Raw genomic sequence first — 15,196 nt, 5'->3', positions numbered from 1 at the left:
ACCTCCTTAAGCTTGTCTATAAAACCCCATGCATTTCACCACAGAACTAGAAGACCCACTCCAGAGCCCCTCTCTCTCTGCAGGAGAGAAAGGTTTTCTCTTTCTTTCACCTATTAAACCTCTGCTCTTTTTTGGGCAGTTTTTTGGGCTCTTTTTTGGGGTTGCAGTTTCACTCTTGTCACCCAGGCTGGGGTGCAGTGGCACGACCTCAGCTCACTGCAACCTCCGCCTCCCAGATTCAAGCAATTCTCCCGCCTCAGCCTCCGAAGTGGCTGGGATTACAGGTGCCCGCCACCAGGCCCAGCTAATTTTTTATATTTTTAGTAGAGACGGCGTTTCACCTTGATGGCCAGGCTGGTCTCAAGCTCCTGATCTCAGGTGATCCATTCGCCTCAGCCTCCAAAAGTGCTGGAATTACAGGCATGAGCCACCATGCCCGGCAACCTCTGATCTTAATTTCACTCCTTGTGTGTCTGTGTCCTTGATTTCCTTGGTGTGAGGCAAAGAACCTCAAGTATTACCCTAGAGGAATGACACCACTTCAACTCTACCAGAAAACTCTTAGTACTGATAAACTAATTCAGCAAAGTTTCAGGTTACAAAATCAACACACAAAAATCGGTAGCATTTCTATACACAAACTAGGTGGAAAATAAATCAAGAAGGTAACACCATTTACAATACTTAGAATTAATTTAACCAAGAAGGTAAAAGACCTCTACAAAAAAAACTACACAACACTGATTAAAGAAATTGAAGAGTATCTAAACAAATGGAATGACATTCCATGCAAACGGATCAGAAGACTTAATATTCCTAAAACAACCATGCTACTCAAAGCAGTCTACAGACTCAATGCACTACCTATAAAATACCAATGACATTGTTCACAGAAATAGGAAAAGCAATCCTAAAACTTGTATGGAACAAAAAAGAGCCCTAATAGCCAAAGCAATCCTAAGCAAAATGAACAAAGCTAGAGCTATCAAACTACCAGGCTTCAAAATACGCTACAAAGTTGTAGTAAACAAAACAGCATGGTACTGGTATAAAAACATACACATATACCAATGGAAGAGAATAGAGAACCCACAAATAATTCCCATAGCTGCAGCCAGCTGATTTTTGACAATTACACCAAGAACATGCATAGGGGAAAGGACAATCTCTTCAATAAATAGTGCTAGAAAAACTGGATCTCTATATGCATTAGAATTAAACTAGACCCCCACCTCTTACCCTATACAAAAACAACAACAAAAAAATGGATCAAAGAACTAAATTTAAGGCCCAAAACAATAAAACTACTAGAAGAAAACATACGAAAAAACTTCAGGAAGGGGTTTACAAAAAGATTTTATGAACTAGACCTCAAAAGCACAGGAAACAAAAGCAAAAATAAACAAATGGGATTATATAAAAATAAAAAGCTTCTGCACAGCAAAGGAAACAACGCAGTGAAAAGACAACCTACAGAAAGGGAGATTATATGGTTTGGCTGTGTTCCCATCCATATCTCATCTTGAATTACCACGTGTTGTGGGAGGGATCTGATGGGAAGTAATTGAATCATGGGGGCAGGTCTTTCCTGTGCTGTTCTCATGGCAGTGAATAAGTCTCACAAGATCTGATGGTTTTAAAAAGAGGAATTCCCCTACACAAGCTCTCCCTCTCTTTCCCCGCTGCCATCCATGTAACATGTGACTTTCTCCTTCTTGCCTTTTGCCATGATTCTGAGGCCTCCCCAGCCATGTGGAACTGTAAGTCCATTAAACCTCTTTTTCTCCCCAGTCTCGGATATGTCTTTATCAGCAGCATGAAAACATACTAATAGGAGAAAATATTGGTAAACTATTCATTTGATAGGGAATTAATATCCAGAATATATAAGGAACTAAAAAATTTCAACAGCAAAAAACCACAATCTGAATTAGAAAAGAATGAATGATCTGAACAGACATTTCCCAAAAGAAGACATACAGGCCGGACACAGTGGCTCATGCCTGTAATCCCAGCACTTTGGGAGGCCAAGGCGGGCGGATTACCTGAGGTCAGGAGTTTGAGACCAGCCTGGCCAACATGGTGAAACCCCGTCTCTACTAAAAATACAAAAATTAGCTGGGCATGGGAGCACACACCTGTAATCCCAGCTACTCGGGAGGCTGAGGCAGAAGAATTGCTTGAGCCCAGGATACAGAGGTTGCAGTGAGCCAAGATCATGCCACCACACTCCAGCCTGGCCAACAGAGCAAGACTCTGTCTCAAAAAAAAAAAAAAAAAAAAAAAAGAAGACATACAAGTGACCAACAAAAGTGTGAAAAAAATGGTCAACATCACTAATCATCAGGGAAACACAAATAAAAACCACAACGAGATATCATCTCACCTCCAGATGTCTATTATCAAAAAGTCAAAAAATACTGGTGAGGATGCAGAGAAAAGGGAATTCTTATATGTTGTTGGTGGGAATGTAAATTAGTACAGCCCCTATGGAGAACAATATAGAAGTTCCTCAGAAAACTACAAATAGAACTATCATTTGTTCCAGCAATCCCACTATTGGGCATTTATCCAAAGGAAAGAAAATCAGTATATCAATGGGATACCTGCATTCTCATGTTTATTGCAGCACTATTCACAATAGCCAAGATGTGGAACCAACCTGGGTTTCCAACAAGAAAAAAATAGATAAACAAAATGTGATATATATATGTAAGGGGATAATATTCAGTCATTAAAAAAGAATGAAATCCTGTCATTCATGGCAACATGGATGGAAGTGGAGGACATTTTGTTAAGTAAAATAAGAGAGGCCCAGAAAGTTACACACCTTGTGTTCTCATTCATAAGTGGAAGCTTAAAAAAAAACAAAACAGTTGATCTTATAGAAGTAAAATGTAGAGGAGAGGTACTAGAGGCTGGGAAGAGTGAGGGGAAAGGGAGGGATAAGAAGAGATTTATTAGAGGATTGAAAATTACAGCTTGATAAGACGAATAAGTTCTCATGTTCTATAATAATGTAGGATGACTATTGTTAACAATAATATATCACATAGTTTCAAATGGCTAGAAGGAGGATATTGAATGTTCACAACACAAATGATAATAAATGATAATAAATGTTTGAGATAATGGATATGCTAATTTCCCTGATTTGCTCACTATACAGTATATGTATTAAACCAGCACTATGTACCCCATAAATACATACAATTCTTCAGTGAAAATAAAATAAATTTTAATAGAACCTTGAACAAAAAAATGTACTTACCATAGAAAAATTAAGACATTTTTCCACAATCAGTTTCAATATTAACTATTTACCAGATAAATTCATTTAGTTACCTAAAAATTCATTGTCTAAATAATGATTCCTGGAAATAGTAGTAATAGCAGTAGTGGGAACAAAGACATAAAAATAGTATCTCTTAAAATGGAAATAGTAAAAATTGTAACCAAGGTTAACTCTCAAAAATAAATTTTTCTATATTCTTTACATGCAGTATCTCATTTATTACCCATAATAAACATATGAAGTAGCCATGATTATTATGCCAGTTTACAAATGAGAAACATAGGAATGTTAACTTGCTACTAAGTTGTAGAAATAAGCATATGTCCAGATTTTATGCTGTCCACCATTTTGATATGCTATCTACAATGCTTCTTTAAAGTAAGCTGTAACAAGTAAGCATTACTTGTTTCTATATAGAAAGTAATTGGTAACATAGTCACCTCTCTGTATCCATGGAGGATATGGAGGTCTCTTGTGGATTCCAATATCCATAAATATCATATCCCTTATGTAATATAAAATGGCATAGTATTCCAAGTAACCTATCCATATCCTCCCACATACTTAAAATCATCTCTAGATTATTACTGAATACAATGTAAATGTTATTGAATAGCTGTTATGCTGTATTGTTTAGAGACTAATGGCAAGAAAAAAAGTCTGTACATGTTCAGTACAGACACAACCATACTTTTTAAAAATATTTTTCATCTGTGGTTGGTTGACTCCATGAATGCAGAATCTATAGATACAGAGGATCGACTATAATTGCTCTGAAAAGTTTTCAAGCAAAAATTGTTTCTGCCACACTATACCAAGTGGAGTTATAATTCTTAAATTATATACTCTTTAAGTGTATCTATTCATATAAGATCACTTCTTGGTAAGGTAATACAGTGGTTTACTCTGCAAAAAGTGATAATTTACAAAACCTTATTACCTTATTACTTATACAAAATAAGTCTTCTGCCAATTCACTTGAGAAATCAATTTCACTTTTATTTCCAAAATTAGCAACAATAATGTATTAAAACCAAAAATAAATTTCAAATAATTATGAAATTATCATAGCATATTTCCATAATGTAAACAAGTAGAAATGTTACCTGTTGTGTATACTTCTGTATTTCATCCAGAACAAATTCTACTTCTTTTGAGGTTGTTAATGAAGCAAGATTTCCACTAAGATTATAGCAATAAAGTTTTGCATTGTCATAGTTTTCTCTACTGGAATTGACTCTAAGACAAGCATCCCCAATATGACTCCAACCTTCTCCACAAAGATGAGCTAGTAAGAAAAAAAATGTGTCTTATTGTTAGATTACCAAAAAGCAAATGTATTTTTCAATTATTTCAAAGTACTTCTGTATTTGTTTAAATTATTTTTGAAATAAAACATATTAAATATCTCAATATTTCAAATAAATTTTTTCTAATAGTTTGGCAGAGAATGAAAGCAGAACATCCCAATTTTTTCTTTAAATCTTAAACATGAGATAAATTATGGCTCTATGACACCTGTTAAATGTGTTGACTGCTAGGTTTTCTGTGTAAAGTCTGGTATATTGGCATATGGTATTTCAATAAGTAAAATCACTACTATATTTATGTCCCAAGGTCTAGTTTACATAAGACAAGATTACTTTAATAGAAAAAGAACAAGCTTATAACAAAAGCAGTTTCAAAGTTACTCCTATAAGTGAAGCTAATTGACCTCTAAATCTAATTTCTATAGCTCAGGTATATAGTTGTGGTATAAGTTGGGTTCTTTGATTCTTTCATAAGTATGGGTAGAGAAGTCTCATTTCACTTATGATTAGTAAAGGAGCTATGATCTTTCCTTAGTGATGTTTATTTTTACACAATTATTCATGTCTTTCTAAAGATGAAACATACTGTTCAGTAATAGTGGTTTATCTATAGAATCCAAATTGAACTTGAAACACCGTTTTCCAAAACACAGGTTTATATAATAAATATATTAATAAGGCTAAACTTTAGTGTGCACTAATTAACAATAGTGTTTCATTAATATAGTGATCTATAAAGCTAGACTACATTTTAGTTTCTATATCATATGAAATGTATTAGCACCTCTAGCCCTGTAAGAAGGACCTTGGATATATTGCTGCAACTCTTATAAAATTATTCTAAAGAAGCTGTTCTCAAATTTTTGGTCTTTAAGTCTTAAAAATTATTGAGGGTCCCACAGGACTTCTCTTTATGCATGCTATATCTACTGATTTGGAGCATTTTAAAGTTAAAAATGCTAACTTTAACAAATACATGTATTTATTCATTTAAAATAATAATTTTAAACCCCACTATAAATCACTCTTCCAGCTGCTGAGATGTTTTTCCCCCTATGGTATACAAATAGGCCCAAAGGAAATGTATCCTCAAATTCCCTTCCCGAGGGAAAGTAGCTGACAATTCAAATCAGACCTCAGCATCAAAAAATAAAGAAGGATTAATGAACGAATAGGGGATGGATAGGCAGAGAGATCAGGGATAGCGCAGATAGAGCAATATGTTAATTGTAGAATCTAGAATGTAGGTATCGGGTGTCCTCTCCACAATTATTTCTGTTTTTTTAATATTTCTGTTTTAATATTTCATAACAAAATGTTGAAGGGGAACATTACAACTTAATAGCATATTTTATTTTTATTGTTTTATATTTTTGTAAATGTCTTTAATATTTGGCATTTGACAGCTATATTCTCATACCTTCTTCTACATTCAGTCTATTGGAATAGCATACATCAGATAGCCGTTATAAAACTCCATGGTAAACCCATAACAAATGGAGAATTTTAAAAGCAAATAATGTCTCAGTACTATTAGTCTTCACCAAATGGACCCACTCGAAAGCATCTTGGGGACTCCTGTTCATTCATGGTTGCTGCTCTAAGGATTAAATTGGGTACCATGAATAACTCACAGCAGTTGGAACATAGTAATCCCTCAATAAACTATAATTATCATTTAATAAGACTGTGTAGCATGTCCTGGTTTTCAGTTTCAAGCTATATGTGTTTCAATTTTCCCAGTCATTTTAAATCCAAAATACCAAAAAACTTCTCCTTACAATGCAAAACTTTTCTTAAATTATGGTTTTTCTCACCTTACTGAATCAAGTAAGAATTTAGATTATTATTGCCTGTCTCCTCATTTATTTTTTAGTGAGAACAAAAATAGTTCATTGACAAATCATCCAAAAAAAACAAATGCATGGGCCTTTGTGGCTAAACTAAATTATACTACCAAACTGAATATTTTTATACTTCAGGCTTTTGTAGTATTGAGCATCAACTTAGCAGTGGGGTTAAAAAGAAGGCAATTAATTTATAATGAGTTTAGTGAGATAAATTCAAATTGCCAAGCTCATATGAGATCAATGTAAAAAAAATGCAATACACCAATTGTCATGCAATTGTACAACTGCTCTACAGACTGGGCCCTCTATTTAGAGCATTTACTTCCTTGAGATAAGCTGAATGGAAATCAAACGATATATAGCCAGTTGGCTGCTTAGTAAATATGAATTAAGAAAAGGGAATTTGTGCATAATATATTTCATTACATCTCCAAAATAATAGCCGGGTCAAGTGGAGCCTTTATAACAAAGCAACATTTTTTTCCTAGGGAATGAGTAAATGAGTACTACTAAAAGTAACTTTACTATCATTTTTCCAAACTTCCAATGGCAACTAATTTCCATTCTTATCAAAGTAATATTCCTTTAAATATATACATTCCTTCATTCGAATCTTATTTTGGTCCAAGATTAACCTTGTCATTTTAAGGAAACTTTGTAAATATTTTCATTGATCTACATTTTCATTTTATAGTTTAATTCTTAGAGATCAATACCACTTTCAACTTCTTAGTATCATCTCACTGTTGCTTCTTAAACCCTGCCTACTGCATTATTAATACTATCTTTCTCAAAATGAGCACACATGCACATCGCACTGTTTAAAAGCTTTAAGGGCCAGTATGTAAACAAAATTCAAAGTATGAATGACATTCCAGTGCCTCAATGGTGTGTTTGTTTGTTTGTTTTTGAGACGGAGTCTCACTCTGTCACCCAGGCTGGGGTGCAATGGCGCGATCTCTGCTCCCTGCAACCTCCACCTCCTGGGTTCAAGTGATTCTCCTGCCTCAGCCTCCTGAGTAGCTGGAATTACAGGTGCCCACCACCACACCCAGCTAAATTTTGTATTTTTAGTAGAGACGGGGTTTCACCATGATGGCCAGGCTGGTCTTCAACTCCTGACCTCAAGTGATCCACCCACCTCAGCCTCCCAAAGTGCTAGAATTACAGGTGTGAGACACCGTACCTGGCCTCAATGGTATTTTTAAAGGCAGAATAATTTTGATTTTTATTACATTAACTTGTAAGAAAGATTCTCTTTCAGACAAATTCTGTGATGGAATTTTCCAATATGTTTTAGAATTAAATAGGCTCAGAAACTTTTCTTTAAAAAAAAAAAAAAAAAAAAAAAACCCTGGGATAAAGAGAGGCAAAATACTAAACAGAAATAAAACACCTAGTTAATAGCTACAACTCTGTCATTTACAAGCCACATAATTTTTAGCATATCACTTAACCAGCATGGATCTCAGTTTATCTGTATAACAAGCAGAACTGGTTAAATGCCTGTATTACCTTTCAATTTTCTAATTTTATCTTTTATATTTCAAAGGAAGAGTACTTAGCATCCACTAGCAATATTAACTGTGAAAAAGTGAAATTACTTTTAAAAATGAGCTTTGCTGTAGTTTGTAAAATTCGGATTCTCATAAAAGCAGATATTTATTATAAGAAATGTATTTATTATAAAATTATATTATATAGGATAATATATTATATAAAAATATAATTTATATTATATTATATATTATAAATGTAATATAATAATATATAAATTTATGGTTTAAATTTATTAAATATATAAATTATATATTTATATAGTTAAAATTACTAGATACATAATTTTAATATATTATATGTTACATATGATATAAGTAATATATTTATGTATTTATTGTTAATATATTATATATGTAATTTTTTAAAACCCTGGGATACAGAGAGGGAAAATACAAAATATATATATTTTAGGATATAGAGACGCAAAATATATAATATATAATAAATATGTTCTATATTATTATTGCCTTAAAATATTTTTTATAAATGTTATAATGTATAATGAAAATATGCACTGAGTTTGGAAAATAAAGGGCACTTAAATAAAATATGACAAAATGTTAGTATTTGTTAAATCTGAATATTAAGTCTGAGTGCTTATTATTTTCTAAATTTTTAAGATTTTTTTTCAATGAAAAGGTATCTAATCAGTTCAACAGTATCATAAATATATGAACACCTTAAAATAATTGGAAGCAAATATGTAATCAAAAAACTTTTCCTGTAGAAACAGTGCTATTAGTACTACAATATTATAGGTTGATATTTGTTATGACTTTAATTTTAGAAAATGTAGTGTCCTTACTAAATGTACTTTTCTATGTCAGTATTTATCTGTAGACCATAAACTCATTTACTAAATTTTGAAATCTTTACCTGGTAAAGCCTGGCATTCTTGCTGTCTCTGATCCCACTGGCAATTCAAGTTTAGTGAACAGCTTTTACAGCTGGTAAGTTTGTTACAAATCTGCTCATTTCTCACATGACATTTGGTGTAGTTCTTGACAGACTAGAAAATTAAAAGAGTGTGTTATTTTTCACCTTTGTACAGCAATGATTCTTAAACTTCAGTGTGTATTTAAATCCTCTGGTGAACTTTAAAATAAACATTTCTAACTCCAAATACAATTCAACTGAATCAGACTCTCTTATTTCATTAGTTTATTAAATTAAATTAAATTTGGCCTAAAGCTGCCTCTATAAGTGGTGAACTACAACCTAATTTAGGATTAAACAAACTGCAACCTAACTTACAAGCATATTCTTGTAACAGATAGTTGAGTCTCAGCCAATCACAGCAATAGAGGCATGTGTTTCAATGGACAAACTGCAAAATATTCAAATAAGGTATTATAAACACAATGGCATTAGGCAAAGCGAACTACACTGCCTTGTTCAAAGGTATTACAAATTAAAATGGCAATCATATCCACTCCCACTGGAAAACACAGATTGACCCCTTATAAAATGGTTACTGGAAGGCCTATGCCCCTAATAATAGAACCTCATGTATCTACTGCTTTTATAAACTCTGACATGACTTGATACTGCAAGGCTTTAATGCATTTTGCCAAAGTATATTTTCACCCGATAGAAGAAGCCACCACGAACTGATGACAACCAGACCTTTCATGGTCTACACCCTGGAGACTGGGTCTTTTCAAAAGAGACACCAGAGAAAGACTGCCCTTGAAGTCAGCTGCAAGGGACTACACGAAGTTCTTCTCTGAAGCAAAACTTCAGGGCCTTGAGCCTGAGCCTTGGATCCACATTTCTCAATTTAAGAGGACCCTTCCAGTCTCGGGACAGTACACCCACTGGAAACCTCAAGGCAAAATTGACCAGGGACCTTTCTCCTCAGAAACAAATGACATCCTAGACATGAACAGCTTTCCCAAGAAGACACATCAAGATTTCTTTCCTTAGTCACCATGAAACCATGGTCCTTTTCCTCTTTTCTCTGTTTTTATTTTTTATGTATACCCAGGAAGATAACATGCTTATTATGATTTCATAATCAATAGCTTTTGCAGGGAACGTAACTGAATGTTGGATATGTTATGTTAAACCTAAATCCTTAAATGATCTTAGAGATTCTCTGCTTCACCTTCTAACAAATTTCTCTGATGTTCTAAGAGCAATATCTGATCCTCTGTATAGGGTTAGGCTTTTAGATTCACACATCAGGTTCTTTGTTTAAATCTAACAGTAGTCAAAACCTATAATGAGGGATTTGCAGTTACATTATGCCAGAAATTGAATAGGATAACCAAAAGAAAGATAATTCAACAGTTATAGGTTGAATAGAGAAATTTATCACGTTAATCCCTTTAATTGTCAAGATCCTTCAACCATGCAATGATTTCATAATGGAGTCTTGAAGAAATATTACTAGTGCTTCTCTACTGTGGCCCCTAACACACAAAGCACAGAACTGTCTGTCGTGCCTCTCCAGGGTATATTTTTATCTGTATAGGATTTAACAACCAACCATATATGTGAGCAACTCCATGTCTCAATAAATGGAAAATGTCGAATAGGGATTTTAACAGTAATACTGTTAGAATTGTCATGATTATTTCCAATAACCAACTGGAAATTGAACATTGGTCTACACCTCTTAATTTAACTATAGAATAAAGAGGAGTTTGCCAGCAAGTCTAATTATCCCTAAACGGGCATCTTTTGGTAGAATGTTCCTTCCCTGGCTTGGCATAAATGTAAATGAGACTATGATTAGAAATCTGTCTCAAACATTAGCTACTATAGCAGAAATTGGCTACACTTGCCCATCAAACATCTTTAAATTCTCTTGCTAAAGTTGTTTTAGATAACACGATTGCTTTGGCCTATCCGTTGACTGAAGAGGGAAGAGTGTGTGCAACAGATGACACCTCCTATTGCCCTTGGAAAATTATGTCCAACATGATAGAAATTCAGTTTTAAGAAATCAACAAACGAGATAATTGATTAAAACAAGTAGATTCCTCTTCTGGCTTGTTGTTGGTATATTTGATTTTGACCAACTTGATTCACGGGAGCACCTATTAAGAAGTATACTTCAGTCTCTTAATATTACCCTCATGATAGTATTATAATAGTCTCCTTAGTAGGCCATATCCTCTCAAAAGTCTTTATTATTATTTTATTATTATTATTTTTTGAGACAGAGTCTTGCTCTGTCGCCCAGGCTGGAGTGCAGTGGTGCGATCTCGGCTTACTGCAAGCTCCACATCTCGAGTTCACGCCATTGTCCTGCCTCAGCCTCCTGAGTAGCTGGGACTACAGGCGCCCACCACCACACCCAGCTAATTTTTTGTATTTTTAGTAGAGATGGGGTTTCACTGTGTTAGCCAGGATGGTCTCGATCTCCTGACCTCGTGATCCACGTGCCTCAGCCTCCCAAAGTGCTGGGATTACAGGTGTAAGCCACCGTGCCCAGCCCCTCTCAAGTCTTAAATGTTCATATGCAGCCATCTGTTATACATCAGATGGTCTCACTATAGTTAAAATAATAAAAACACAAAGAGAATATTAAAAAATCATCCAACTGACTTGACATTGCAAATTGTGAATTCCATATTCAGACCAAACAAGTCCATTATGATAGTGACAGAAAGTAGTATTAGTGCCTAAGGTTTTTGGTCAATTTCTCAAAACTGACAGCTGGCCAAAAGGGGAGATTAAATTAAATTTGGCCTGATTTAGTATGTAAACAAACTGCAACCTAATTTATGAGTGTATTCTTATAACAGATAGCTTAGTCTCAGCTAATCACAGCAGCTGAGCTTCAGCCAAACACATGCTGCCAACTGATCAGACTATTTCCATACAAGGCAAATGCCTCATCACACCATGCCCAAATAGGGCAAATGGTGACCTGTAGCCAGTCAAGATGTTCCTAAATGTCACTTCCTTTTTCTGTCTAAAAATACTTCCTGCCCACATTGATAGCTGGAGGTGTCCGAAGCTCTTGGTTCAGAATGCTGCTCAATTCATGAAGCAGTCTTTGTTCAAATAAGCTCTGCTAAATTTATTTTGTCTTAAGTTTTTCTTTTAACAAGTTAAACTATTGTTCTTGGAATTGGAATGAATGTTTATTAAAAAATAAAGTGTGCAAATTACATAATTTGAAACAGGCACCATCTAATAAAAACTTTTTTCAGTGAATTAGAAAACAGCCTTCCAATTCAAGAACTAAAGTCATGTACAAAGTCATTTCCATTAATGATGACATGAAATGGTTCTAGTCTTAATAAAAGTATCATGCAGACCCCTGGGAATGAGGCAGAAATGAAAAGTAGTAAAAGGTAAAGAGATGCTTTATCAAAATCCAATACAATATAAAAAGATAAATGACTGTCACAACAACTCAAACTAATTTTACTTCCATAGACACTAAATAATGGTTCTGGTTAATTGAGATTTCTTCTGTACATATCTGTCACATTTCCTCCATTGAGGCTTCAAAGAATCTGCAAAAGTTTTATTTTATTTCCAAATCTACGTAATGTAATCATATTTCAACTAATCCTGGCATTGAGAGATTAAAAGTTAATTTCCAAGAAAGAAAAAAAGTAGACAATATAGAAACTTTGATGGTGGTTCCTTACATATACCCAGGTTCAGATAATTCACATATTATCAATACCTATGATAAAACCTAACTCATGAAAAATAAATATTAAAATTTTTGGCTCAACTTTTCCTGTGGCTCTACTTTATAAGAAAAGAAAATACAAAGATTTAATGCTAAACATTGAGCCCCCACCTCAATCTTTTTGTTTTGTTTTGACTATAGGTATAAACACCTCAGGCCTTCTCATGTAAGGGAGCTAAATATTTGTTTTCACTCAATAAAGTTAAGAGTTAAAATTAAGTTATAGCTATCCTATAGATAAAATTTATTGAAGCAATTTTTAACCACTTAGAGACTTTAAATTTCACTCACCAAGTATTTATTTATAAGCCACTTCCTTCATAAAATACATTGCCATCACCTCCATTCCAAAGTTGTTAATTTCTATTAGAGCATATTATACTTACTGTAAAGTAATAGATAAAAAGTACCCAGACATAATTTTTGTCTTTATTCATCCTAAAAAATTACAGAAGATACATTTTTGTAAATTTCAAATCACTTTATGACTTTTTCAACCACTCCATTTTCATTAGAAACATAAACTTTCTTATTGTTATTTGTTCTGATTCATAATTTTTTGTTTTCATATAGTATATAAATATTAGCATTATTCTATATAATCATTATAGTTCTAAACATTTGATAGCTAACAAAAATAATTAAATTTACCTGAAGTATCAGATAAATAAAAAAACCTATAAAAATGACATGAGAATGGCTAAACATGTTGGAATAAGAAAAAGAATAATAGTTTTATGTCAATCTTTAGAATAACAATGGTAACAGAGTCTCCATCCAAAGAACTCTACTGCTCTTCATTAAGAAAAACATAGTATTTATTGATACTAAACAAGTACAAAAAATGAAAATATATTTCAATCACACATAGAGCCAAGTTAATCAACGGTAAAAGAAAGCTATTATTCTGAAACACAGCTGGCATTTTTGGCCTAATAAACCAGACACACTTATGAATAGTAACCACTACTCTACTGATCTTCACTCTAATATACTGAGATATAAATTTTAAATGAAAATATCTGAGAATAAAGCACATTGTTTGACCTATATGAAATAGGATATCAATGTATATAATCTAGACTGAAATCCCAAAGACCTCTCTTTGCCGTTAACATTTGGTTTAGCTTAATCACAAGACATTCTGATAAAACTGTCTAAAGGACACATTACATCAAATTCTAAATTACGAGTACCATCTGCTCTCTTACACTATCTCATCCAATGCTTTCCTTGTTAACACATCATCATCGAATAAAATATAAAGCAAAACACCACTTTATAAATACTTGATAGCAATTTACATAATACAATTTTTAAGATATGTCTGTTTTCACTCAGATATGTTGTATTTTCATATCTAAATGTCTGTCATGGACTGAAAGTTTGCATCTCCCAAAATTCATATTTTGAAACCCAATCCCACTGTGATGTTATTAGGAGGTGCAACTTTTGGGAGGTAATTTAATCATAATGGTGGAGTCCTCATATATGGGATTAACACCATTATAAGCGGTTGAAGACACAAGAGCTCCCCTTCTACCAGGGGAGGAAGCAGTGAAAAGACATCTTCTGTGAACCAGAAAGTAGGCCGTTACCAGATACCAAATCTACTAGCACCAAGATCTTGGACTTCCCAGCCTTCAGAACAGTAAAAGTATGGGAAAACGATAGACAAAACATAAAGTTGGATCAGGCAAAATTTATTGATATGGGCTCACTAAGCAGAAATTATACATTCAATGTTATAGGTTGGAGAGTCAGAAAGGGCTCTTTTTGTTAGTTGGCTAAAACATAGACCAAAAGGTGGCCCACAGTGAGTGACTTGGAAATGCTGGATCTGCCTTGGTTTAATATAGAAGACATTTAATGGCTTAGGGAGATTGGAATGTTAGAGTGGATTTGTCCTTTAAGATCTGCTCACCCTCACTGAGAGGGTCCAGAAGACACACCTTTCACCAGTATTGAAAGGAATAAACTTGGGAGGGGAGCACTGGCATCCTTGAAGAGCTCCATGATTGTTCTTTTCTGTATGCCCAGCCTTGCAGTGGGAAGTGCAGCCACTGAATTGGGAAACATAAATGCAACAGGAATAATTGGATCTAGGTTGGCAGGGGCCAGGTAGCAGCACTCAACTAACAAAGGTAAGGTGGGTGAGGTTACTATGATGAACAGCAGAGTTAAAGCAGCAATTGGAATAGTCTGACTTGCTTACATCTATGGCATTGGTGAGTTGAGCATGAGGTTGTTCCTAGGAGTAAAATATATAGAAATCCTACTAAATCCTAACTATGCACTGGGGAAAGGGAAATAATCAGTATCAGTACTAGATGCTGGTTCTAAACTGACATTAATTCCAGGAGACCCAAAACATCACTGTGGGCCACCAGTCAGAGGCTTGTGACTGCCAGATGATCAATGGAATTCAGGTCCCTCTCACAGTGGGCCCACTGGGTTCCAAACCCATCCTGTGGCTATTTTCCCAGTTCCAGAATGCATAATTGGAATAGACATACTCAGC

At 34.1% G+C, this 15,196-nt stretch overlaps 1 protein-coding gene across 4 annotated transcripts in view; it reads right to left on the bottom strand.

Annotated features, from left to right (window-relative positions):
• ATRNL1 (attractin like 1) overlaps positions 1-15,196 on the bottom strand; it is an 839,413-nt gene that overhangs the window by 644,837 nt on the left and 179,380 nt on the right. For all 4 annotated transcript variants that reach the window (XM_024254146.3, XM_024254147.3, XM_054522910.2 and 1 more), the window contains exons 14-15: positions 8,892-9,024; positions 4,402-4,583 (exon numbers count right to left, since the gene is read on the bottom strand). In XM_024254146.3, the coding sequence (XP_024109914.2) occupies positions 4,402-4,583; positions 8,892-9,024 (315 nt within the window). The remainder of the gene's footprint in view (positions 1-4,401; positions 4,584-8,891; positions 9,025-15,196) is intronic.

This window comes from Pongo abelii, chromosome 8 (assembly GCF_028885655.2).
Source record: "Pongo abelii isolate AG06213 chromosome 8, NHGRI_mPonAbe1-v2.0_pri, whole genome shotgun sequence".
NCBI lineage: Eukaryota > Metazoa > Chordata > Mammalia > Primates > Hominidae > Pongo > Pongo abelii.
Note: the sequence above shows the minus strand (reverse complement) of the source record. Positions and strands in the feature narration are given on the sequence as shown.